Source organism: Hyla sarda, chromosome 1, assembly GCF_029499605.1.
Source record: "Hyla sarda isolate aHylSar1 chromosome 1, aHylSar1.hap1, whole genome shotgun sequence".
Taxonomy (NCBI): domain Eukaryota; kingdom Metazoa; phylum Chordata; class Amphibia; order Anura; family Hylidae; genus Hyla; species Hyla sarda.
The window spans coordinates 296,753,083-296,778,401 of NC_079189.1; the positions used below are offsets into that span (position 1 = coordinate 296,753,083).

The following is a 25,319-nucleotide window of genomic DNA, read 5'->3' on the forward strand; positions in this document are numbered from 1 at the left end:
TGTGTGTGTGTGTGTGTGTGTCGTGCTGTGTGTGTGAGGTGCTGTGTGTGTGTGTGAGGTGCTGTGTGTGTGTGTGTGTGAGGTGCTGTGTGTGTGTGTGTGAGGTGCTGTGTGTGTGTGTGTGTGAGGTGCTGTGTGTGTGAGGTGCTGTGTGTGTGTGTGTCGTGCTGTGTGTGTGAGGTGCTGTGTGTGTGTGTGTGTGTGTGTGTGGGGGGGGTGCTGTGTGTGTGAGGTGCTGTGTGTGTGTGTGAGGTGCTGTGTGGGGGGTGCTGTGTGTGAGGTGCTGTGTGTGAGATGTGATGTGTGTTTGAGGGGTGCTGTGTGTGGGTGTTTGAGGGGTGCTGTGTGTCTAAAGGTGCTGTGTGTGTGGGTGCTGTGTGTGTGTTTGAGGGGTGCTGTGTGTGAGGTGCTGTGTGAGTGTGTGAGGTGCTGTGTGTGTGTGTGTTTGAGGGGTGCTGTGTGTGGGTGTTTGAGGGGTGCTGTGTGTCTAAAGGTGCTGTGTGTGGGGGTACTGTGTGTGTGTTTGAGGGGTGCTGTGTTTGAGGGGTGCTGTGTGTGTGAGGTTCTGTGTGTGTGAGGTGCTGTGTGTGTGAGGTTCTGTGGGGGTGCTGTGTGTGTGTGAGGTGCTGTGTGTGTGTGTGTGAGGTTCTGTGTGTCTAAAGGTGCTGTGTGTGTGTTTGAGGGGTGCTGTGTGTGTGAGGTGCTGTGTGTGGGGCTGCTGTCTGTGTGTGTGTGTGAGTGAGGTGCTGTGTGTCTGTCGTGCTGTGTGTGTGAGGTGCTGTGTGTGTGTGGGGGGGGGGCGGTGCTGTGTGTGTGTGAGGTGCTGTGTGTGTGTGTGTGGGGGGGGGGGGTGCTGTGTGTGTGAGGTGCTGTGTGTGTGTGGGGGGGGGGTGCTGTGTGTGTGAGGTGCTGTGTGTGTGTGTGTGTGTGTGAGGTGCTGTGTGTGGGGGTGCTGTGTGTGAGGTGCTGTGTGTGTCTAAAGGTGCTGTGTGTGGGAGTGCTTTGTGTGTGTGGGAGTGCTTTGTGTGTGTGTGAGGTGCTGTGTGTGTTTGAGGGGTGCTGTGTCTAAAGGTGCTGCGTGTGTGTGTGAGGTGCTGTGTGTGGGGGTACTGTGTGTGTGAGGTGCTGTGTGTCTAAAGGTGCTGTGTGCGTGTGTGTGGGGGTGCTGTGTGTGAGGGTGCTGTGTGTGTGGGGGGGGGTGCTGTGTGTGTGTGTGGTGGGGGGGTGCTATGTGTGTTTGAGGGGTGCTATGGGTGCTGTGTGGGGGATTGGGTACATGATACATATATAATATAAAATACATACATAAAATATATATATGTAAAACTCAACGTGTGTACGTATGTGTGTATGTTCCAGCATCACGTCCAAACGGCTGAACATATTAACATGAAACTTGGCACACGTGTTACTTATATGTCAACAACAAACATAGGATAGGTAATTTAACCCTTACTCACCCCCATTTTCCAGGCGCGGGGTTTATGTTTAAAGTCCCATACAAGTCTACGGGAAATATATGTTACTGCATAACTTCCAAACGGCTGGAGATATTTCGATAATACTTGGTCACATGTTACTTATATGTCCACTTAAAATATAGGATAGTTAATTTAACCCTTAACTACCCCCATTTGTGAGGGTCTGGGTTTTTGTTTAAAGTCCTATGCAAATCAATGGGAAATGTATGTTCCCACATAACTTCCGTACGGCTGGAGATATTTCAATACCTGGTGCACGTATTACGGGTCGGGATAGGAGGACGGGAGAGGAGGTCGGGATAGATGGACAGGATAGGAGGACGGGATAGGAGGTCCAGATATGAGGACTGGATAGGAGGTTGGGATATGAAGTCAAAAGCTTCCTCCTTTGTTTATTTTCCTCCCCAACAAGGATTAGGAAGGAAAAACCGGGCAACGCCGGGTACTCAGCTAGTACATTTAATAAATAAAAATTTTTTTTATTTCAGCTACCGGGTCGGTGCTGTAGTAGTTCTTAGTATATTTGCTGGTAGAAGAGCACAGACTGCAGAGAGTGGGCCGTGTCCCGTGTATCAGAACAAAGGAAAAAAGAAAGTTGCCTCTTTCAAGGTGCTTGTAGTATTAAAACATCAAACCTTTAATCTGTATACATTAAAAATAGAAAAAGGTGGACATCAATCATAAAAGAGAAGCGAAACTCCAACACGTTTTGAGCAAAATGTAGCTCTTAATCATGGCTATATGTAGCCCAAAACGCACTGGAGTTTCACTTTTCTTTTATGATGTCCACCTTTTTCTATTTTTAATGTATACAGATTAAAGGTTTGACGTTTTAATACTACATGCACCGTTATCCTTGGAAGAGCTGGGGGAAACTTTATTTTTTTCTTTTGTTCTGATTCATAATACATATATACATACGTCATACATACATACATACACAGATCATACATGCATAACACACACACACACACACACACACACACACACACACACATATATATATATATATATATATATATATATATATATATATATATATACAAAAACACATCATACATACATAATGCACAAATACATACTATATGCATACATATGTATGGTGTGTGAAATATGTATGTATGGTGTGTATTATGTATGTATGGTGTGTATTATGTATGTATTATGGATGTATGATGTATTATGTATGATGTGTGCATATGTATGTATTATTTATGTATATGTGTGTATATATAATATAGTCCAAATAGCAGGTGTGGAAGTGGCACAATGAAGGCAACCAGCGGGTGCTCAGCGAGCCCAAGCCCAGACCACAGGCTTCCAAACTTGTAGGTATCCAAACAAAAAGGCATGAAGCGGCACTCCAGCTTTAAAAGTGAAAAAATAGTGCTTATTATTCACCCATCATAACAGCAACGTTTCAACCCTCTCAATGGGGTCATTCATGCTTGAAAAAGACCCCATTGAGAGGGTTGAAACGTTGCTGTTATGATGGGTGAATAAAAAGCACTATTTTTTCACTTTTAATGCTGGAGTGCCGCTTCTTGCCTTTTTTTGGGGATATACATACATACATGCATAAATACAAACATCATACATATATAATACATACATACATAATATACACATCATACAGAATACATCATACATCCATAATACATACATAATACACACCATACATACATACTACACACCATACATACATATAATACACACCATACATACATAATACACACATCATACATACAAAATACACACACACCATACATACATACATATTACACACATCATACATACATAATACACACCATACATACATATTACACACATCATACATACATCCCACCCCCCTCCCGTCCTCGGTCTGGGCACTTTTCTCACCTGCGGGAGCCATGTTGGGGTCAGAGGCCGGGCGCGTCCACTCCCATCTGCTGCACACTTTGCACAATCGCCCACTTCTTCCTCATGCCGAGGAATGGACACTCGGTGCCAGGAGTTGCGGCCAGGAGCATCTCAGGAATGGGAGGAGACGCACGCAGCTGCGGGGCAGCCCCTGCGCCTGCAGTTAGCGCAGCAGTGTGTGCGGCCGGGGAAGGGGGGAGGAGCGGCCCGGGGGAAGGGGGGAGGAGCGGCCCCTGGGGAAGGGGGGAGGAGCGGCCCGGAGGAAGGGGGAAATAGTGGCCCAGAGGAAGGGGGGATAGAGCGGCCAGAGCTACAAATTAAAAATAAATGCATTTTTAAACATTCCCCAGACGGCCCGGCCATCCGGTGTGCCCTGAAAGACATCCATGGTGAACTATGGCCGCGTGCCCACAGAGGGTGCTCGGCGTGCCACCTGTGGCACGCGTGCCATAGGTTCGCCATCACTGCCCTATCCAATGGGACCCCCGCGATCTCCCTGCATTCTATGCGGAAGCTGCGTCTCCAATTTCAGAAACCTCTGGGTTTCCGGGACTGGGGACATTCATGTCTATGGCAGGCGGTGTGATGGCTGGAGGTTTCTGAAACTGGAGACGCAGCTCCTGCATAGAATGCAAGGCTGCAAGGAGATTGCAGGGGTCCCAGCGGTGAGCCCCCCGCGATCAGACATCTTATCCCCTATCCTATGGATAGGGGATAAAATGTTTTTTGCCCGGAATACCCCTTTAAGTCCCTGGAAGTCAGTCTAGTTCAGAGCTTTCAAGCTACACCCTTTCCAGAGTGACATCCTATTGAGACATACATATGGTGGCACATCCCTGTCCATACCGCCAATTTCATGTATCACATTGCTTGTCCTATGACGCACGTGATACCAGTATCTTGTATCAGCATTACAAATGTTGCTGCTACCCCCATTTCATCACCCCGTTATTTCATTAGCCCCTGTGCCATTCTTTTCCTCCCTTGATCCCCTCCCTTCCCCTTATTGTGCCATTCCCGTGCCATTTAATTCCCCCCTCTTGCCATTTCGCTTAACAACCAATCCCAACCCCCCCCCCCCCCCCGTGCCTTTTAATTCTTCCCCCTTTATCACCCTCTGTGCCACTTCATTCTTCCCCTTGATCCCCCACTGTGCCATGTCATTCCCATCTGGCCTGTGTTTCCTGGCACACTGTAGCAGGCCCAGGTGGAGACTCGACATCCCAGCAGGTCTGATGAGCAGAGTCCTCCTGCACGTCTCCTTAGCGTGACCTCAGGGGCATCACTAGTCAATCCCGGCAGCCACTAATGCCGATTTTAAGTGCCTTTTCAAGCGGGCCATGCTCACTTAATAACAGTGACCTTCGGTGGCTGCCACTACTGCGGGATGGTCCGCGACACATCCACACTAATGTGCCATGCCACCCAGTTTGGAAAGCACTGGTCTAGTAAAAAGGGGAAATGTGTATGTATAGCTGCAGATTTAACCTCATTGTTTAGTAGGGGGCATCTCCCTGGTTAACGCAGAATTAACATTATACCACTAAGGCCTGCCTGCTGAGCAGCTATGGGCAGGGAATAAGTCCATTTACAGACACCAGCAGAAGGAAAGGGGGGATATAATTTTGTGTGTACTACATCTACAACAAGGTAAATATGGTGAAGTGTTGGCGTATGCTTAAGATGTGGAGGTAAGGGTGCGTTCACACCATGTTTTTGTTTCATATGTGCACTTTTTCAGGAAAACCATATGTTAATGGATGCTGTGTTTTTGTTACACAATAGTCTTGTTGACTACGTTTTGGCATACAGCAAAATGAAATGTACTTTAATGAAAATGGCGAAACAGAGACAAAACCGTGTGAACCCAACACATAAGTTGTGAAGTATTAAATCCTAAGTAAGAAAATATAAACCAGTGTAGCTTACTGTATTCTTCCTGAAGTACCAAAAGAATTGAGGCAGCACACATGACTGTTCATCTGTCCTGGAGACTACTCTCACATGCCAGAAGGTACTACATTACAACTATATGCAGATCACTCCTTTGGATTGATCAATTATAAGACAGAGGAGCACAGAGCAAAATGGCTTTATGATTTTCCCTTGCCAAGGTAGAGACAAGCGGGATAAGGCATGTGGAGTGGTGTCCATTGAAGCTGTCCTTGGTAAGCAGTGGGCTGCATATTCGGCTTTTTCAAATGCATTTCTGGATTGTAAGTCTGTGGCACTAACTAGTTGTATTTTTGAACTTGAGAATTGCTTATTCACTGCAGTCTGTCACCATGGTTGCAGCTGAATGCGTATGAGAGCAGCGCTTTTGTGTGCCAGCACCCTAGGATTTAAAGCAGATGAATCAGAACTAACCATAGTGCTTGTCCACAGGTTTGCCGGGAACAGTTTGTGTCTCTGCACAGTCAGCCTATATTGCAGAATCTTTCACAATTCTTGATAGAAAAATACTGTCACAAGTAAGTACTGAAAAAAGAAGGTTGGCATACTAGAATGGTGCCCATATCCATTATGAGAAATTATATGAATGATTCATGAATGATCGTTTTGTCATTGTCTATGAATATGTTGACTATGTATGACATTTTCATCCAATAGTTCTATGAATGATCTTTTGTTTATGGTCTTTCCTTTAAAGTACATTCCTCCAAAGATTGTCTGCCTGGTGTCCCTGAACTTGTTAGGCCGGGTTCACATTGGGGGTGGCACTGCAGTCTGCGCTGTTCTAGCATCGCCTGCACGATTTCCAGCTGAAATTCCACAGTGTAAACCCAGCCTAAGAGTAATACGCAATATGGACTGAAACCTATATGGCTGTGTCTGTGTTGCTGCCGTTGATTGTTTAACCATCAGTAAACTTCTATCTAATGAATATGGCCACACAACTATTGCACGAAGAGATGTTTGGTGATAAACAAGGGAATTTGATTTGCCTCCTGAAACTTATGTAAACCCTTTAACATATTAAGGGTATGTTCACATCAGCGTTGTCAAGCTCCATTACAACAGCTGATACCGGGGCTGGGATGGAGGTTGTCACAACTTACCTTAATAGAGCCTGACAGGTCCCATTCAGTTTGAATGGGGTCTGCCGGGGTTTCCGTTAGATATGCAGGGTTTCTTTTGTCCACTAAAGCCCCATCATTTTAGCAGAATCAGCAAACGGAGCTCCAAACGCTGATGTGAACCCAGCCTTAAAGGTTCCAGTATTGTCATCCCTTCCCTTCTCTCCTACAGACTATACAGATTAGACTACATTCACATCACGTTTATGGCATACGGTTGCCGTATCAACCCTAAACACGAGACAAAAAATTGACACAACTGTATGTATTTTAATGCTCAATTCGTTTTGCATTGAGTGCAATGTTATAAAAACCATATACGGTTTTTATAACATTAAGAAAGATCCTAAAACCGGACAGTCCCATGCCCAAAACCATAGTAGACTCACAGGGGAAAAAAATGTACAATATCAAAACCGTACATGGCCGAATCCATCTAGTTGTGTACGGTTCTGTATGAGATGTCAATTAATGTTTTCTGATATGGTTGCATACAGTTTTCACAATGAAAACTGTATACGGCAACCACATGTAAAAAATGTGATGTAAATGCATCATTAAAGGGGTACTCTGATGGAAAAAATTAATTTCAAATCAACTGGTGCCAGAAAGTTAAACAGATTTGTAAATTACTTCTATATAAAAATTTTAATCCTTCCAGTACTTATCAGCTGCTGAATACTACAGAAGCTCTTTTCTTTTTTAATTTCCTTTCTGTCTCACCACAGTGCTCTCTGCTGACACCTCTGTCCATGTCAGGAACATGGTGTCCATCTGCACACTTACTCGTACGACTAAGGGTGCAGATGGACACCTGAAACGCATATCCTGTTTGCTGGCTTTTAATAATAAAGATTTTTGCACTATTCCCTCGCTGGACAGCTTTTCTTCTTTGTTTAACTTTCTGGCACCAGTTGATTTAAACAAAAAAACATACTGTCTTTTATAATCTTTTATGATGCTTAACCTTCCTTTATTGTGTGTAGTACTCCATCAAAAAAGGATACATTTCTTTGCTAGTACAGAATGTATATTTCCACTGTGTGTCTTAAAGGGGTACTCCGGTGAAAAACATATTTTTTTTTTAATCAACTGGTGCCAGAAAGTTAAACAGATTTGTAAATTACTTCTATTAAAAAAATCTTAATCCTTCCAGTACTTATTAGCTGCTGAATACTACAGAAGAAATGTTTTTATTTTTGGAACACAGAGCTCTCTGCTGACATCATGACCACAGTGCTCTCTGCTGACATCTCTGTCCATTTTAAGAACTGTCCAGAGTAGGAGAAAATCCCCATAGAAAACATATGCTGCTCTGGACAGTTCCTAAAATGGACAGAGATGTCAGCAGAGAGCACTGTGCTCGTGATATCAGCAGACAGCTCTGTGTTCCAAAAAGAAAATTATTTCTTCTATAGTATTCAGCAGCTGATAAGTACTGGAAGGATTAATATTTTTTAATAGAAGTAATTTACAAATCTGTTTAACTTTCTGGCACCGGTTGATTTAAAAAAAAAAGTGCCCCTTTTAAGTTTTCACTGTTTGGTAACTAATCTCATTTTATGGCTTCCAGTGCAGAGTCTAACAACACTGAAAACCTCAAAATGATGAATCTCTTCAAGGACGTTCCAGAAACAGGTACGTAATTGTTGATTTATATAAATAAAAAAAAGAGGGGGGGGGAGTCCTCATATCTAGGACACACTAAAAGTTGAGCAGTCGCCTGCAGCAACTTGTGTAGTGTCTGTTGAGCCCAAAGTGTTTTGTCTAATACTAAACAATACCAAGAGGCATTAAAATGCATATTTTTTTTTTTCCCCCTAGGAACATTTAACCTGGAGTACGTGAAGGATTCTACCTATTTCTTCAGCTGAGCATACTGTTGCTTGTAGTCTGGATGGAGTGCAGCTGAGGATCTGCACCATTACTTGATATGGTTCTGTATAGATGTTGCTGTGTCTGTCACAGCAGTTACTGTCTGTGTACCCTTCCTGTGGAAGCTTCATTCCCCATATGCTTACTTGGGAGCCTTGCGTACTGTGGTCTGAGGAGTTGGTGTATAAATAAATTGTCAATGGGTTTTTATAAGCTTCGAGGTTGTTTGTCTATATAGAGTAACCCAGTGTTTTCCAACCAAAGTGCCTCCAGCTGTAGCAAAACTACAACTCCCAGCATGCCCGGACAGCCTTCGGCTGTCCGGGCATGCTGGGAGTTGTAGTTTTGTCACAGCTGGAGGAACCCTGGTTGGAAAACAAAGGAATAACCAATCAATATATCCATGTTAATCTGCCTCCTGCTGTGTGAGCACTGATCTGTACCTCTTGCTTTACACTCTCCTCCGCTGCAGAATTCCTTCCTTCAAGTGTCCTCTGAGTAACCTTCATCTATCAGCAACACATTAGCGATGCGTCAAGACCGCTCAGAACAGCAGTTAAAAGGGATGAGTGGTCTGTACAGACACTATGGGAACACTGGAGATAACTGATGTCATTTTGCTGATTATCTCCTTGCTGACCAGTAATACTAGACCCAGTTCAGAAATATCTGTTTATTGCACACACAGAGAAGCTGGAATCATTTGCTTAGTAAAGTGCAGCTTCTGCAGAGACAGGAGACCCTGCACTCTTCTTATCGACCCCACCCACCTCCAAAATACATTCATCAATGACATTGCCAGCCACTCATGGTGGCACTGCCACCAAGGAGAAGAGGGGTAACTCCTACTTCTTCAAATAATAGAAACATGTATATTTCTTTCTGGGAAGTGGGAAACGTTCCTTAAATGAATAAACTTGCATTACATGTGTAATCCTTATAGGGGCAGTCCCATTTTAAACACCTAAGTCACTTCCCTGGATGACTTTTGGTAAGCTATTTCATTTCCAAAAAAATGTTTACATTTCGAGACAAATGGAATGTGGGAAGAGTTTTAGGTCTATGCAATGTTGACACAAGCTGCTCTAGTAGTACCTGTCGTATTCTGTCACAATTAAAGCCACAAGCCAGCGGATGGCAGAATGCATTTACTACCGGATAAAATCAAATCACTGAAACAAACAGTATTCGCCTGGATGGGACTGCCCCTTGCTAGGATGGTTCTTTAAAGGAGAACTCCAGGAGTAAGGGCTTGTTCCCACATTATGGTTGATCTGTAGCATAGGCGCAGATATTTTTAAATATCAAGGAAAACAAAGGACTGCAGTGTACCTGAGAAAGAGGAAAATATAAGACAGTATTAAGCTGAGAAGGACTGCCATCTTGTTTCTGAGACTTCCTTTGGCCAGGTACACTTGCACAGCTTTGTCCCATAGGAGTAAGGGCACTTTCACACCACGTTTTCAGCCTACGGCTGCCAGATCCGGCTGGAGGGGGGAAAAAAAAACATGCGATCCCATAACCCAGCCAGACCGGCGCTGAAATCCATTGGCTTTAATGAGCCCACCAGAGTCACTATTTCACTCCGGTTGCCTAATTTCTGCCCCCTATCCGGTCTTGTGACCGGACCTAAAACTGTAGTATACTACGGTTTTAGGTCCGGTCAGAAAACTGGATGCAGGTCGAAAATGAGCCGACTGGAGTCAAACAGTGACTCTGGTGGGCTCATTAAAGCCAATGGATTTCAGCACCGGTCTGGCTGGGGTACGGGGTCGCATGGTTTCCCCCCCTCCAGCCGGATCTGGCAGCTGTAGGCTGAAAACGTGGTGTGAAAGCGCTCTGAGCAAATGTCTTCAGGAATTTCCAACTATTGTATTTTAATCATACAACTTTTCAGTTCTGAGGCCAGGAGACTATAGGCTGTCTCCGACCAGGGGAAAATCACAGTTCATTCCCAGGCGCCAAACCACAGATAAATCACAAAATGTGAATAAGTCCTATATGTGCTTTGTAACAGCATTCCTCCTTCACAACAAATGAAAAGTCCTGATGTGTAGCTTCTACAAATCTATAGCTATAAGACAGACACTCAACCCCTTTCCTGTTTTATAACAGGATGTATAGTGTACAGATTATACAGGTATATATCTTAATATACAGCTGTGATATACATAATATGGCTTTCTAAAATACAATCCATGGAATTGACAAACAGCAGTGAGATATAAAAACAAAATTGTGGGAGAAAAAGAAAATCATCTTTACATAGTTGACAAACACATACAGGTCCTTTGGTGCAAGGGATCTGGTAGATCCATGGTCATCGGCGTGCCCAGAAGAGGTGAAGGGCTGCTTGGCATTACAGATAAACCAGGAGAAAGTTGTAAACTAGCAGCTGCAATTACAGAGCATGCGTGTCATTACTGGCTATCAGTGCTTGCCATTTTCTTTTTTTTTTTTTATATACTTTTTTATTATTATATTAAATCAAGTGTTTACACAGCCTCATTAGTCATACTGGTTAACCATTGGAAGGATTAGCCAATATAGTTGGCATTCAGCTGTAGATAGTGGCTGCATTATTGCTGTAAGGATACATCTAATATCATACCAGCCACCTATGGCATTGCTGCTATGCATACAATAGGACTTGCCATACCTAGGCTTGGTTTATAACATTTTGGTGGTTTGACTCAAAGGGAGAAAGCAGCATTCATACCTGTGATATCACATATAAATAGGTCTCCCCTTTAAACTAGAATGATTATAAATTAAATTGCTTATGCATGATCATATAAATATAGGTGCTTCATATGATATCCATATGTGACATTGTCACTGGATTAAGGTAGTCCAGGTGGACTATAGCTGACACAAACTGCCTGCAGCTTGCACAGAACTATTGGCTTAGTATGTTTAGGGCTTACCTAGTAACAAACTTGTAGCTTTTACATTTTTGTTCTAAAGAGTGAGGATCGATCAAGCAGATGACAACAACCATCAGTCCTGACTTACAGATTTTTTTTTTTGTTTGTTAACCAAAGAAACCATTAGCATCCGACAGCCTCTTCCCTAGTGACAGACAGGCCGGCTGCCTCGGTCCCATTTAATTGAAGATTTATGCACTCTTCCATTTCATGCGGAGCTCTTCACAGATCTCTTAAATGGAACAGTGCCACATTTTCCTACTCTTGTAAACAGCAGAGAAGTTATGTGGTAGACTGCTGTCAGAGGTGGCATTTACTGAGTTAACTACTAATTCCCCTGACATTTTCACACATTAATACCTCCACTGCTTGAAATGTAGCTTATCATGAAGCAGTGAAAATATTAGGAAATTAGCAAAAGACAAGGAGTGACTGGCTACAAGTGCACATTTTAGCTTCTCAGAGTTATGAGCCATCAAGTACCACCCAAAACAGATGACGTGTTCTCACTTGGTCACAAGTTTGCAGACAGCCTCCCTCTTACTGGATCAGTGTCTGGGGCACTAACCACAGAATCTTTCCTGCCTCCTAATGATGATGATCCCACTGCAGAGTCCGAGACACCACCAACTGTACCAGACGAGGACAATTGGTGGGAGAGGGCAAGTCTTGCAGGGGCAGGCACCCTTGGGCCTGCCTGTGGCCCCAAGCCCACCTTGGCTGCAGAGGAGGTTAAGCTGCCAGTTGCCTGAGGGGGAGCTGGTGGACTGCGGAGCTGTGAGGCTCCCTGAGGCAGTGAGGGCTGTGAAGCAGAAAGTGGACGAGACTCACGTGTAAGTGTACCAGAATGCAGAGAATGTGTGCTCTTGTGTACAGAGAGCCGATGTGGAGAGGCAGAAGCCCCAGAATGGGTGAGAGACAGCTGGGAGCCTGTTTGCTGTTTAGCTGGGTAGGCAAAGTTCTGAGACACTCTTGGTGATTGGTTTGGTGGACTGGGCATGATCGCAGACTGCCGACGTGGACCTTGGTGGGGAGGTGGATGATGTTGTAAGAGCTGCAGGGGTGGTTGGAAAAGAGCTGGGGATACTGAAAAGGCCCCAGGCCCTCCCTGGGCATATTGGAGCCGTCTCATTATTCGGGGCGACCCCACTAATGGGCTAGCCATTGGTGGACAAAAACTCATAGCCACAGCTTGCTGTAAGGTTGCAATAGCAGATGTGACTTGGGGTTGTGGAGAAGGAGAATTGCCTGTGGCATACATCCCTCCATGCAGCTGGTTGAGCTCAGCCTGATGCACCATCTCCCGATCATATTTCACAATCTCTTGAATAATTTCATTTTCTTGGTTATTAAAAACACCCGAGTTCAAGTCATGCTGAACCTTGTGCATTAATATGGAATTCTTCTTCCCTGTGGGGAAACACAGATGGTTCTGCTCAATTAAAATTTTACAATGATTTTTTAGTTTTTATTAAAAAAAAAATACATTTACAATTCACTTTTCACACTCAAAATATTCTCACTTATAAGTCTCCTATAAACGGTTAATCCCAGTAGTAATCTGTGGTTCATATAAAATGAATGTTTTCTGCTGCACCATATATAGATTGTTAGTACTTACATGTGGCGTCAATGTGAGGGGAAGCGTAGAAGCTTCTCCTACAATTTCCTATAAAACTGAGCCAGTCACATAGTAAAATCCATACAATAATCACATATCTGTACTCCAAATATGCCTAACTATAAACATCATAGAAGCCGAAGGACTGCAGCACTCAGAGCTTCTTATAAACACCATTTTTCATTATTTAAAACCTAAAACACACACACACGACACAGGAGTAAAAAAATAAAATTAGCTAAGTCATGTGTTAGGAGTGCTGGAATCCTTTCACTTCTATGTTTATAGTTAATCATATCTATACTCATCCAACTATGCCTATTTTACCTAGTCCCCAGGCTCCTTTTGTACCTCCTATCCACAATATTTGGAGTTGTGATTCTGGACATTTGCTGCATGATTATCCCCTTAAGGACCAAGGGTGCACCAGTTTGCCGTTGGTCTTTGATTTTTAAGGACCGAGGGTATACCTGTACGCCCCCATCCCCTTACCGGTGTTTGAAGCATGCTCACAAGCTGAGCACGCTTCATACCCGGTGGATCCCAACTGCTATCGGCAGCCAGAACACAGTTAATGCCAGACATGGCCATTTGGGCCGATGCCCGGCATTAAACCTTTAGATGACGCGATCAAAGTTGATTGCGGCGTCTAAAATGCAGGGATAACATTCCCGGCATCTCAGTGGGGCTGATCAGGACCGTTGCGGTGAAATTGCGATTTTCTGCTATATAGGGGGATAAGATGTCTAATCGTGGAGGTCCCACCACTGGGGATCTCCGCTGTGGCACTCCTGTCATTCGGTGCATGGAGCAAACTCCGATCTGTGCCCGATGACTGGCAAACACTGCTGCCACGCCCCCCACCATTCATGTTTATGGGAGGAGGTGTATAAGCCACCACACCACCTCCTATAGACATGAATGTATGGGGTGTGGCATGATGTCACGAAAGCGGAAGCTCCAAGCTTCCGTGTTCCGGACGGCACTGCTGCCGGCCCGGAGATCAGACATCTTATCCTTTGGATAGGGGCAGGGGCGGACAAATCACATGTGCAGCATGTTCAGCTGCACAGGGGCCCGCCACTACACATGGGCCCTCAGGCACTGGCCAAGGGCCCCCTTGAGAGAGAGGTGCAGTTGGTGAGGATCCAGGACAGTTGTCCCGATCACCACTCAGACAAGTGCTATTTTTTTTTTTACAATCCCTGGGCTGCTCCTGCTCCGGTATCATTAGGGAGACAGGCAGTAGCGCAGGGATGAAGGTATCTGATTCATGGCTCCGCCCCCAGCACAGGAAGAGGACGGAGGCCGAGAGCTGACAGGCCTCCCAGGAGCACAGCTGCTGTGTGGGGAAGTTATATCCCCTGTCCTGCCTCTCTTCTCACTAGCAGTATAACCTGGGGCTGGGGGGTAGCAGCCCAGTGGGGTCACTTTCCCTGCTCCAGTGTCCACAGGTCACCTACAGGTCACATTACAAGAACAATTTTTGGGAAAAATTGCGGCAAAAATGGCGGTGCAATTTTTCGAAATCACTGTAAAACCGCGCCATTTTTGCCGCAATTTTTCCCAAAAATTGTTCTTGTAATGTGACCTGTAGGTGACCTGTGGACCCCGGAGGAGGGAAAGTGACCCCACTGGGGCCACAACATGTGGACACACTGCTTGTTTATTTATCATTAATCCATTAAGGCAGTGTTTCCCAACCAGGGAGCCTCCAGCTGTTGCAAAACTACAACTTGCGGACAGCTAAAGACTGTCCGGGCATGCTGGGAGTTGTAGTTTTGCAACAGCTGGTGGCACACTGGTTGGTAAACACTGAGATAGATAGATTGACTGGGCATAGATCAGTGTTTTCCTACCGTGGTGCCTCCAGCTGTTGCAAAACTACAGTCCAGGCATGCTGGGAGTTGTAGTTTTGCAACAGCTGGAGACACCCTGGTTGGAAAACACTATCTACCTATCGATCGATCTATCCATCCCACAGGGTGCCTCCAGCTGTTACAAAACTACAACTCCCAGCATACCTCAACAGCCAAAGACCCAGGAGTTGTAGTTTTTTAGTTTTGCAACATCTGGAGGCACCCTGGTTGGTAAAAAGATATCCATGTCCTATCTATCATCCATCTATCTACTGTATATCTCATATCTATCTACTGTATCTATCTCATATCTATCTACTGTATCTATCTACTGTATCTTATATCTATCATCTATCTATCCATCTAATATCTTTCTATCTATCCATCTCATATCTATCTATCTCATATCTATCTATCTCATATCCATCTAATATCTATCTATTGGGGGGGGGGGGGGGTCTGTGTCCGCCCCTGGATAGGGGATAAGATTTTTTCAGCGGAGTACCCCTTTAATAGCAGACGCAGCATGATTTCACAGGAGCAGTCTGCCTGGTAATGTTAATGCAATCCCAGGGCCTTACAAACAACCCCAGGCTGTGCCAATCTATATACATGTGTTGTTTTTCACCATGTGCCAGTCGCATAGGTTTCTTTGGATGTCTACAATACTCAGTAAAAAGCACAAGCTGTCATTGAATCAGGAACATCACTGACTGGTACCCTTTTAAGATGCTTTAAAATCTTTGGACAAATGGTAGTATTTAGTGTCTATATTAAATTTGTTGATTACAGCCTGCTACAGGTCCACATTGTAACTTTCTGCCTAGGACCTTATACATATAAGAAAAAAGTGGGATGAACCCTCTGATTTTGTCAGTACTGGATGTGTATGGGGATCTACTGACTCTCTGATCGGATCGGGCATGAGAATCCTCTTGTTCTCAGAGATAAATTGGTGCCATAGAAGTCTGGAAACAGTTAAAACCTTCTCTTTTAAAGGGAACCCGTGGAAATTTTTTTTTTTTTTTTTTTTTTTAAATCAACTGGTGCCAAAAAGTTAAACAGATTTGTAATTTACTTCTATTAAAAAAAATCTAAATCCTTCCAGTACTTTTTAGGGGCTATATACTACAGAGGAAATTGTTTTCTTTTTGGATTTCCCTGATGTCATGACCACAGTGCTCTCTGCTGACCTCTGCTGTCCATTTTAGGAACTGTCCAGAGTAGCATATGTTTGCTATGGGGATTTTCTCCTGCTCTGGACAGTTCCTAAAATTGACAGAGGTGTCAGCAGAGAGCACTGTGGTCGTGACATAAGAGAAATCCAAACAGAAAACCATTTTCTCTGTAGTATACAGCCCCTAAAAAGTACTGGAAGGATTAAGATTTTTTTAATAAAAGTAATTTACAAATCTGTTTAACTTTCTGGCACCAGTTGATTTAAAAAAAAAAAAGTTTTCCACGGTAGTACCCCTTTAATTAAGAACACATGAAATATCAGCCAAGCTAAACGTTCATGATTATAGAATGATTGTGGAGATTGGCAGTTGCCTGAAAGAATGTCCATCGACAGCTATGTCCTGTATATGGGCATCTTTACAATGCCATGCCTCAATGCCAATGAATTGGAATCACTACTTTTAGAGTAAAATCCAATGCCAAGGAGCAATCACACAGGTCCATACTGCTTTCTCACCAGTGCTGTGTATATGATGCTTAAAGAAAATGTTTTCTCAACAAAACAACATCTCACCTATTCTATCCAGTCTGTCTATGGCAACTGTCTCGAATGCACGCCTCATCATGGGGTATTCTTCCAGCACCTCATTGAAATTATCCACGGAAAGGGAGTATAACCGGCAGTATGTGTCTGCTCGGACACTAGCTGTGCGCCGTCCTCGTGTCAGCAAGCAAATTTCTGGAAAGACAGAACTAGTTAGGCAACTGGACACAATTCCACAAAGTGTGAACAGAATTTGGCTTCAGCTTTTCCCATACGTTTTCATGAAAATACATGTGCCTGGAAACATTAAAAACTATTACTGTATCACCTTTGCATCAATTATTTATACTTGCACAATTCTCAAATAAATACATTATTTATTCTACTATTTTGTGTATTCAGATCCAGGTGCACCAGATTACAACTAAACCCTGTGTGTGGTCTATTCCTTTAGTCATTTATAACGTCTCAGCTTGTTTCTTGCTAACCTACTTCTGGGAACGCATTAGGTTGGTCACACACAGCATGCTGTATATTCCTTATGGAGAAGTCTGAGCTGCATTTTCTCAAAGAACTCACAGCTTGCAAAGCCATCTCAGTGTAAGAAATGGAGGAAAGAGGAGACATGGCACACAGGCTAGAGTACTGAGGGAGATGGCAGGGAGATACAGCATGTTTTATACGGAATGCCCAATGTGCTCTGAACAAGCAATTACACAATAGAGAAGGAAATCAGCCAACAAATTCTCAGGGTACGCAGATACACCTCGAAAAATATGTTTTACATGACTAAATAAGATTCTGAACTAAACAGTATAACTGTAAGCTGCAATTCCATCACCCTTCAGGAGACAAACCTTGTTGAATCAGCTATAAAGTGTCAACCTTGCCATTGTACTTCGTGTCAGAAAAAAAAACATAAAATTTTTTCCATTTGTCTTTATTAAAAATGTTACCTGTTTCTGTACTGCAGTTCACACAATCACATGTAGTGCAGGACACATTCTCCTGGTTTTTAATAAAGACATGGATAAAATGTTTTTGTTTTCCCCCTTACATCATCGCAAATACAGTGCAGTATGCAATAAAAAATTAAAAAAACAATGCAATAAAAAAATTGCCACAGCCCTTAAACCTTATACAATATAGAATTAGTATTAGGTAGGATCACACGTGCCTGCATATTTGCTGCTGTATATTTTCCTACACATTGAAGTCATTGGATAGCATACCAGCAGCGTATTTTGCTACCCACTGACTTCAATGGTTAGGCAAAAATGCAGCAATGTACAGCTTGTGTGACCGTTACCCTTAAAAGCATAGTTTCATGGTAGAATTTAATTGCAAGTGTTCACAATTCAGAAAATAGCTCTAAAGAGATAACAATTCATTAAGACACCTAAATAAGATCAGTAAATGTTTTCAGTGCGTTAAGATTAAGTAGATACTGCTGATTAAATCCAATTGTGGTTCAGGTTTTCTACTGTATTATAATAGGATATCTGTTAAATAAAAACCCTTTAAGAGTAACCCATGGGAATTATTCATTAGAGCCTTTCTGACTATCTAATGGATAATTGCGTAGCTGCTTTGTTTGCTAATCTGCAGACCAACAGTTTCTTAGCCATTGTGTAGTAACAGCAGATGTAGACTGTGGGTGACGTCTCCTATAGCATTGTAACTCATACAGAGAAGGGCTGATGGAGCATATTCCTTAAATGGTGGCGAGTGTGTGTGCATAAGAAATAGCACTATATATATATATATATATATATATATATATATATATATATATATATATATATATATATATATATATATATATATATAAATATTTTTTTTTTACCAGTTTTCCCTCTGCAGGCATTAGTTCTAATGGTCTCTAAGATAAGAGGTGGACACTACTACTGCTACGATGTCTTCCATACAATGCACACATACAGATACAGAAGAGGTCATCCGGCCCTCTATATCATACTCCCGTAAAGCAGCAGCAACATGGAGCACATTATAGAGCTGTACATCTAGTACTGGGGTGAATCTCTGTCATGGTTTCTGTCATAACGATGAAAAATCAATGAAGCCGAATGGATCCTGCTGATTCTTATTGGGATATGTTGAATATAACAAAAACAGAGCTTTTCTGCCGTTTAAATTTGAGAGCCTCTGAAAGAAGTGTAAACATAGCCTTAATGGTCTTTCTTCTTTACATCTATGTTCCAGCATGACTTCCGAACGGCTGCAGATATTTCAATTAGACTTGATACACGTTTCTTATATGTCAAATAAAAATATAGTGCAGTTTAGGAATGTTCCGATCTACCTACGCAGCCTGAGGGTAAAACAGCTGAGTCCGGACTGATAAATCATACTTTATCATGAGGGTAACAGAAGCCCCATGTAAGTCTATTAGGACTTATGATACATTTACTGATTTTGTTACTCTCGAGCTGCAGAGATTACCTGGGAGTTTTAAACATCCTGCCCCCAGACCAACGTCATGGTAGAGTATGATTAAACTGTCCAGCTGGCAGGTGCTAAGAATATTCGGTGCAGGGGCAGGAAGAGGGGACAGAGTTGGCAGAGAAAGAAGATTTATTGCCGGCTGAGAGAAGACATCAGTGTGGGGGAAGGGAGAGGGCAAAGCTGTAGTGAGGAGTGCAGGGAGGACCAGCAGTCTATTATTTCTGGGGGTTCAGGAGACTGGAAAAGCTGGGTGGCATGCAGTATGTATGCCCCCTAGCTTTCCCAGTCTCATGTAGAGCTCCAATATCTCTGCTTTACCAAATATTATCTTCAGAAGACTGGGAAAGCTGGGTGACAGGCAGTACACAGTGTAGGGATCACAGTACCCACTCAGCTTTTCCAGTCTCCTGAAGAGAGTATTTGTCTGGTGAAGCAGCCATATTGCAGACATAAAGAGAAGTAGCAGATGTCACTTAGCTGCTGTATTTCCTGTAATGGCACTAATTTAACTATTGAAAAGTTAATATTTGAGTTATTATTTTAACTCTTCCTCTCCCACAAGGGTTTAGGTAGAAAGACCAGGCATTGCTGGGTACTCAGTTAAAAATAGTAACATACAAACAGGCCTTGTTCAAAAGGTAACATAGCAAAAGAAACCACGTGCAATGTTCCCAACAGGTAAGCAAATCAGAAACATCCAACACATAACTACATCAAAACAATTACATCAAAACAAAGTACACATAAGAAAAAAAAAATCCAGACGGAATAATTAAATGGGAAAAACTTTGAATGACTGACATGGAAAAGGACTTAGGAGTCTTAGTTAACAGTAAATTTAGCTGTAGTGACCAGTGTCGGGCAGCTGTTACCAAGGCAAATAAAATCATGGGGTGCATCAATAGGGGCATAGATGCCCACGACAAGGAGATAATTCTACCGCTGTACAAATCACTAGTCAGACCACACATAGAATACTGTGTACAGTACTGGGAACCAGTGTACAAGAAAGATATAGTGGAGCTGGAGAGGGTTCAAAGACGGGCAACCAGGGTAATATAGGGAATAAGAGGACTACAGTACCCAGAAAGATTATCAGAATTGGGGTTATTTAGTTTATACCCAGGACTGTATCTATAACAAGGGGGTATCCTCTACGTTTAGAGGAAAGAAGGTTTCTACACCAGCACAGACGGGGGTTCTTTACTGTAAGAGCAGTGAGACTATGGAATTCTCTTAGAGGAAGTGGTCATGGTGAACTCAAAAACATTTTTTTTTTAGAAGTGTCCAAGAGTAATTACATTACAGGTTAAGGATATAAGATCTATAGGGACAAAACACTGATCCAGGGATTTATTCTGAATCCCATATTTAAAGTGGGAAGAATTTTTTTCCCTTGTATGGTCCAATTAGCATCAGCACATGTTACAATAGTCACATGTCACAATACTGCAAAATTAAGTTAAATCATGTAATTAAGGAACAGGCACATAGTAAAGAAAGTCACCATACGATACAGTATAGGCAAACTAGAAAGTAAATACAAAGAGGTGTACAGTATCTTACATAAGTGAGTCAGCCCCTCACATAAGTCACATGACATCGGGGAGAGAAAATGGCAAACTGGGCTTAATTTGGACATTTTCCCTTAGGGAGTGTACTCACTTTTTTTGCCAAGGTTAAGGCATTAAAAGGCGCACTCAGCCACTAGACATGTTCTCCCCTATCCAAAGGGATAACTCCAATCGAGGGGGGTCCGGCCGCTGGGACCCCCTGCGATCTCCGGGCCAGCGCTGTGGCGTTACGGGACATGGAAGCCTGGGGCTTCCAAGATCATGACGTCACACCACGCCCCCTCCAATCATGTCTATATGGGATTACATGTCTCATCATGGGGGGGTCTGGCCACGGAGTACCTCTTTAATGGCTGTGTGTTGAGTTATTTTAAGGGGACACAAGATTACACACTATTATACTGGCTTTGCACTCACTACGCTACAGTGTCATTTCTTCAGTATTGTCACGAGTATTGTCTCATGTGGGTGGTAGACTGTGTCGGCATTATTATGATGAATGAAAAATTGTTGGCAATCCGTGAGGGCACCGTGAAGGTCTTCACTAGTGTTTGGGAACCTTGGATGTCACCCTCCCATTGCTAAGAAATGCACCACCGCATGTCCTTTTATTGACCCTTTTACTAGTATTCCTGGGAGTAATGGTCAGCCGTCAATGTATTATTTATTCATTTTATGATGTTTTGCTTTTTGTACTGATTTGTCTATATATTGCTTTGCTGTATTGTACACAGATATCGGAATCTCTCTCATGTATTGTATCCAGGGTGTCCTCTTTGATTGTCCAAAAGGGTTCTGTTTCGGTTATTGTATTGAATCAATAAAAGCTTCCTGGTTTGACTGTTAAAATATTTACAAAAATGTGAGGGGTATACTCACTTATATGATATACTGTATATGTTAGAAAAAGGTAGGTAGTAAAGGTAAAGCTTGCGTGAACGGTAGGTATCTTCTAGGAAGGTGGGCTAAGGGAACAAAAAGTCAGGATATTTGGAAGCTTTTCAGACTGCCCGTTGTGCACTGAACTTCCAAATAGCATGTCTACTATTGGCAAACATATACACGTACCTATATAGCTAGTGGTCACTTTCCTAACAACATGCTCCATCATGGGAACATATGAAATGTTCCAATGCTGTGTATGTAATAAATGAAGTTTTTGCAGACAAAATATGGCCTTCCCAAATACTTCTAGGGGCAGGATGTAAACTGATCTCTCATTGACCTGATCTGTTTCCAGAAAGAATGAGCAGTTTAAGGAGGGAGGGGGTCGGGAGGAAAGGAGCTTGATAAGTAGAGACATTTTTCTTAATAAGGTATGATTCAAAGTTACTAATATTTGTTTATACTATTGATTTATGAAGTTTGTTTAAAAAAAATGATTATTTAAGTAGTTCTAATTGGGGCAGAGAAGATTGTGGATCTCCTAGGTATGTTTTTAGTTTTTTACCTCCAAAATAAGAGCCATCTGACAGTTTGACCTCCTTGTTGCCCTTGGTAAGCACGCTAACCACACCATGTTGGATAAAGTACATCTTCTTGCCAATGGTTCCTTCACGAATGATGTAGTCAGTGGGTTGAAATACCTCAAATTTCAGCTTAGTAAGCATTGCAGTGACAAAGCAGGGGTCAGCGTTGGCAAACAGTGGCATAGATGCGACCAGTTTCCTACAATTAAAGTTGACGATTTCCTAAGTATAGAAAGTGAAGACAAAGCAAGGAGAAAATGGAAAAAAAATATGGATAAAGGTGAGCAAAAATATTATTAAGATATATTTATTTAAAAGTTCAGCATTTTGTTTTTGTTTATTTCATTTGTTAAAGGGAAAAGCTTTAAAGGGGTACTCCGGCCTTAAGATATCTTATCCCCTATTCAAAGTATAGGGGATAAGATGTCTGATCGCGGGAGTCTGGCCACTGGGGACCCCCGCAATCTCTCATGCAGACACCCACCTGTGGCAGCTGCACAGAGCGATGTTCGCTCCGTGTCTGAAGAGTCACGACCCCGCCCTCTTGTGACATCATGCCCCGCCCCCTCAATGCAAGTCTATGGGAGGGGGCGTGATGACCGCCTCCCACAGACTTTCATTGAGGGGGCGGGTTTGATGTCACAAGGGGGCGGAGTCGTGACTTCAGACACGGAGCGAACATCGCTCTGTGCAGCTGCCACAGGTGGGTGTCTGCATGAGAGATTGCGGGGTCCCCAGTGGCCGGACTCCCGCGATCAGACATCTTATCCCCTATACTTTGGATAGGGGATAAGATGTCTTAGGGCCAGAGTACCCCTTTAAAGTGTAACTGCCATCACACTCCAGCGACAGGATATCCATTTAAATCTCCTGCAACTTTGTAGCCTGAGACTTACCTGAGACTACAGCGATCAGGATACGAATTTGCCTGAAGTTACATGCAGTCTACAGAACTTCAGGCAAATCTGTATCCCGATCGTTGAAATTATGTGGCGCAGGGGGTAATAAAGGGGGGGATGATTTGGCACAGGGGGAATAAAGTGGTGGAATGGGGGGGATCAAGGGGGGGGGGGGTGAATGATGTGGCCGGCAGACATACAGAAGCAGGAGTCCACTGTTTAAACAGCGGTCTTCTGCTTCTGTGCTGGGGCTGCTGCCCCCTGGGAGCCCCTTACTTTGGTATTGGCTGTACCCCCTGATGGTAGTCCTGTGTACAAGGTAGGGCCGGCACATAATCCGGATTGTCCCTATTGGGAGTGTTTTGTCCCCTATATGATGTATCCGCATCCGCCATTGGGAGAGTCCCCTATTCGGAGGCTGCAAATACATGAAGTCTTATGGGACTCTGCCGGGGAATATCTATGCACAAGATGCCACTATTAGCAGCCCCAGCTACATTAAAAAGAATTTAAAAACTTAAGGCCTGAAGAGAAAAGCAACCATATTTTATGTACAGAAGAGGTTCTTTTCTTCTAAACCCATGAGGCTTTTTTAATTGGAAATGGTATATAATGATATTCAAACCACATTGTCCCTCAACAGATGAAATCTTTTTAGAGAAAAATGGCCTGCCTGATAAAACTGCATGATATCTGCGGTACTACTTCATCTTTTATTTTTAGATGCTACAACTGGTAGAGAGAATCAGGCAAAGTAAGAGGATTAATATGAAAGCTTCCAACAATCACAGAGGTTTTCCAACAAATCTGTGTTTTATGCAACCATTCAGACGTCTTAATAACCATTAGTGTTCATGAGACAGCAGCGTATCTACAGCTCCACAAAGTATGAAGGTCCCAATTCTTCCATACTATTATAATAAGTGATAAAGCTTACTACAAACATAGATAAATATGTATATATGGAAGTTTAATAGCTTATACAAACAGTGTCACATCCTCTAGAAAGGTGGCAACACTTATTCACATGCCAAATAATAGACTTTTTTTTCTCACTACTATCAATTTAGAAAATATAGTATAAAAATTTGCTTAGATAGGTCATATTTAAATGGGGCTGCCTTCTAAAGACATCTCTATTCATATAGAGGGAAGTTCCCCTTTGGGAGAAGAGGAAGCTACTTTGTAAGAACAGCTCCCATTGTGGGTGACCTAGAGCATCAAAGCATTTACACAGATGGCTGCTATGTATTATGCTACATTTTCCCTGAGAAACATAAAAAACAAGTATTAATAATACAACAATAAGCCATAACATTAAAACATGATCATCTAAGGACATTAGAATCTGTTAAGGGGAGGGATACATTGGGCAGCAAGAGAACAGTCAGTTCTTTAAACTGATCTTTGGAAATCAGAAAAATTGGCAAGTGTAAGGATCTGAGCAACAGTGAAAAGGGACACATTGTGATGGTCAGAGCATCTTCAAAATGCTGGCTCTTCTTCCTAGTATGCATTGGTTAGTACCTACAGTGGGGCAAAAAAGTATTTAGTCAGCCACCAATTGTGCAAGTTCTCCCACTTAAAAAGATGAGAGAGGCCTGTAATTTTCATCATAGGTATACCTCAACTATGAGAGACATAATGAGAAAAATGACGTACACGTAAAAAAAATTCCAAACTGAGAGAGTCTTGTAATTTTTAATTGTAATTTATTTGCAAATTATGGTGGGAAATAAGTATTTGGTCATCTACAAACAAGCAAGATTTCTGGCTCTCACAGACCTGAGTTTCCTTTGTCCTCTGCTCATTACCTGTATTAATGGTACCTGTTTGAACTTATCAGTATAAAAGACACCTGTACACAAACTCAAACAGTCACACTCCAAACTCCACTATGGCCAAGACCAAAGAGCTGTCAAAGGACACCAGAAACAAAATTGTTTCTGCACCAGGCTGGGAAGACTGAATCTGCAATAGGCAAGCAGCTTGGTGTGAAGAAATCAACTGTGGGAGCAATTATTAGAAAATGGAAGACATACAAGACCACTGATAAGCTCCCTTGATATGGGGCTCCATGCAAGATCTCACCCCGTGGTGTCAAAATTACCACAAGAAAGGTGAGTAAAAATCCTAGAACCACATGGGGACCTGCAGAGAGCTGGGACCAAAATAAAGTCTACCATCAGTAACACACTATGCAGCCAGGGACTCAAATCATGCAGTGCCAGACATGTCTTAAGCCAGTACATGTCCGGGCCCGTCTGAAGTTTTCTAGAGACCATTTGGATGGTCCAGAAAAGTATTGGGAGAATGTCATATGGTCAGATGAAACCAAAGTAGAACTTTTTGGTAAAAATTCAACTCGTCGTGTTTGGAGGAGAAAGAATGCTGAGTTGCATCCAAAGAACACCATACCTATTGTGAAGCATGGGGGCATCATGCT

The 25,319-nt window shown here is 42.9% G+C and overlaps 2 protein-coding genes across 4 annotated transcripts in view; one reads left to right on the forward strand and one right to left on the reverse strand.

Moving 5' to 3' along the window:
- Positions 1 to 8,595, forward strand: part of POLRMT (RNA polymerase mitochondrial) — an 83,479-nt gene extending 74,884 nt beyond the window's left edge. The window contains exons 19-21 of the mRNA XM_056562741.1: positions 5,769 to 5,854; positions 8,034 to 8,098; positions 8,285 to 8,595. Of these exons, the coding sequence (XP_056418716.1) occupies positions 5,769 to 5,854; positions 8,034 to 8,098; positions 8,285 to 8,334 (201 nt within the window). The 3' untranslated portion in view covers positions 8,335 to 8,595. The remainder of the gene's footprint in view (positions 1 to 5,768; positions 5,855 to 8,033; positions 8,099 to 8,284) is intronic.
- A 1,503-nt stretch (positions 8,596 to 10,098) lies between these two features.
- HCN2 (hyperpolarization activated cyclic nucleotide gated potassium and sodium channel 2) overlaps positions 10,099 to 25,319 on the reverse strand; it is a 77,037-nt gene continuing 61,816 nt past the window's right edge. For all 3 annotated transcript variants that reach the window (XM_056518011.1, XM_056518012.1, XM_056518013.1), the window contains exons 6-8: positions 21,956 to 22,196; positions 16,496 to 16,660; positions 10,099 to 12,672 (exon numbers count right to left, since the gene is read on the reverse strand). In XM_056518011.1, coding sequence (XP_056373986.1) covers positions 11,777 to 12,672; positions 16,496 to 16,660; positions 21,956 to 22,196 — 1,302 coding nt within the window. In that variant the 3' untranslated portion in view covers positions 10,099 to 11,776. The remainder of the gene's footprint in view (positions 12,673 to 16,495; positions 16,661 to 21,955; positions 22,197 to 25,319) is intronic.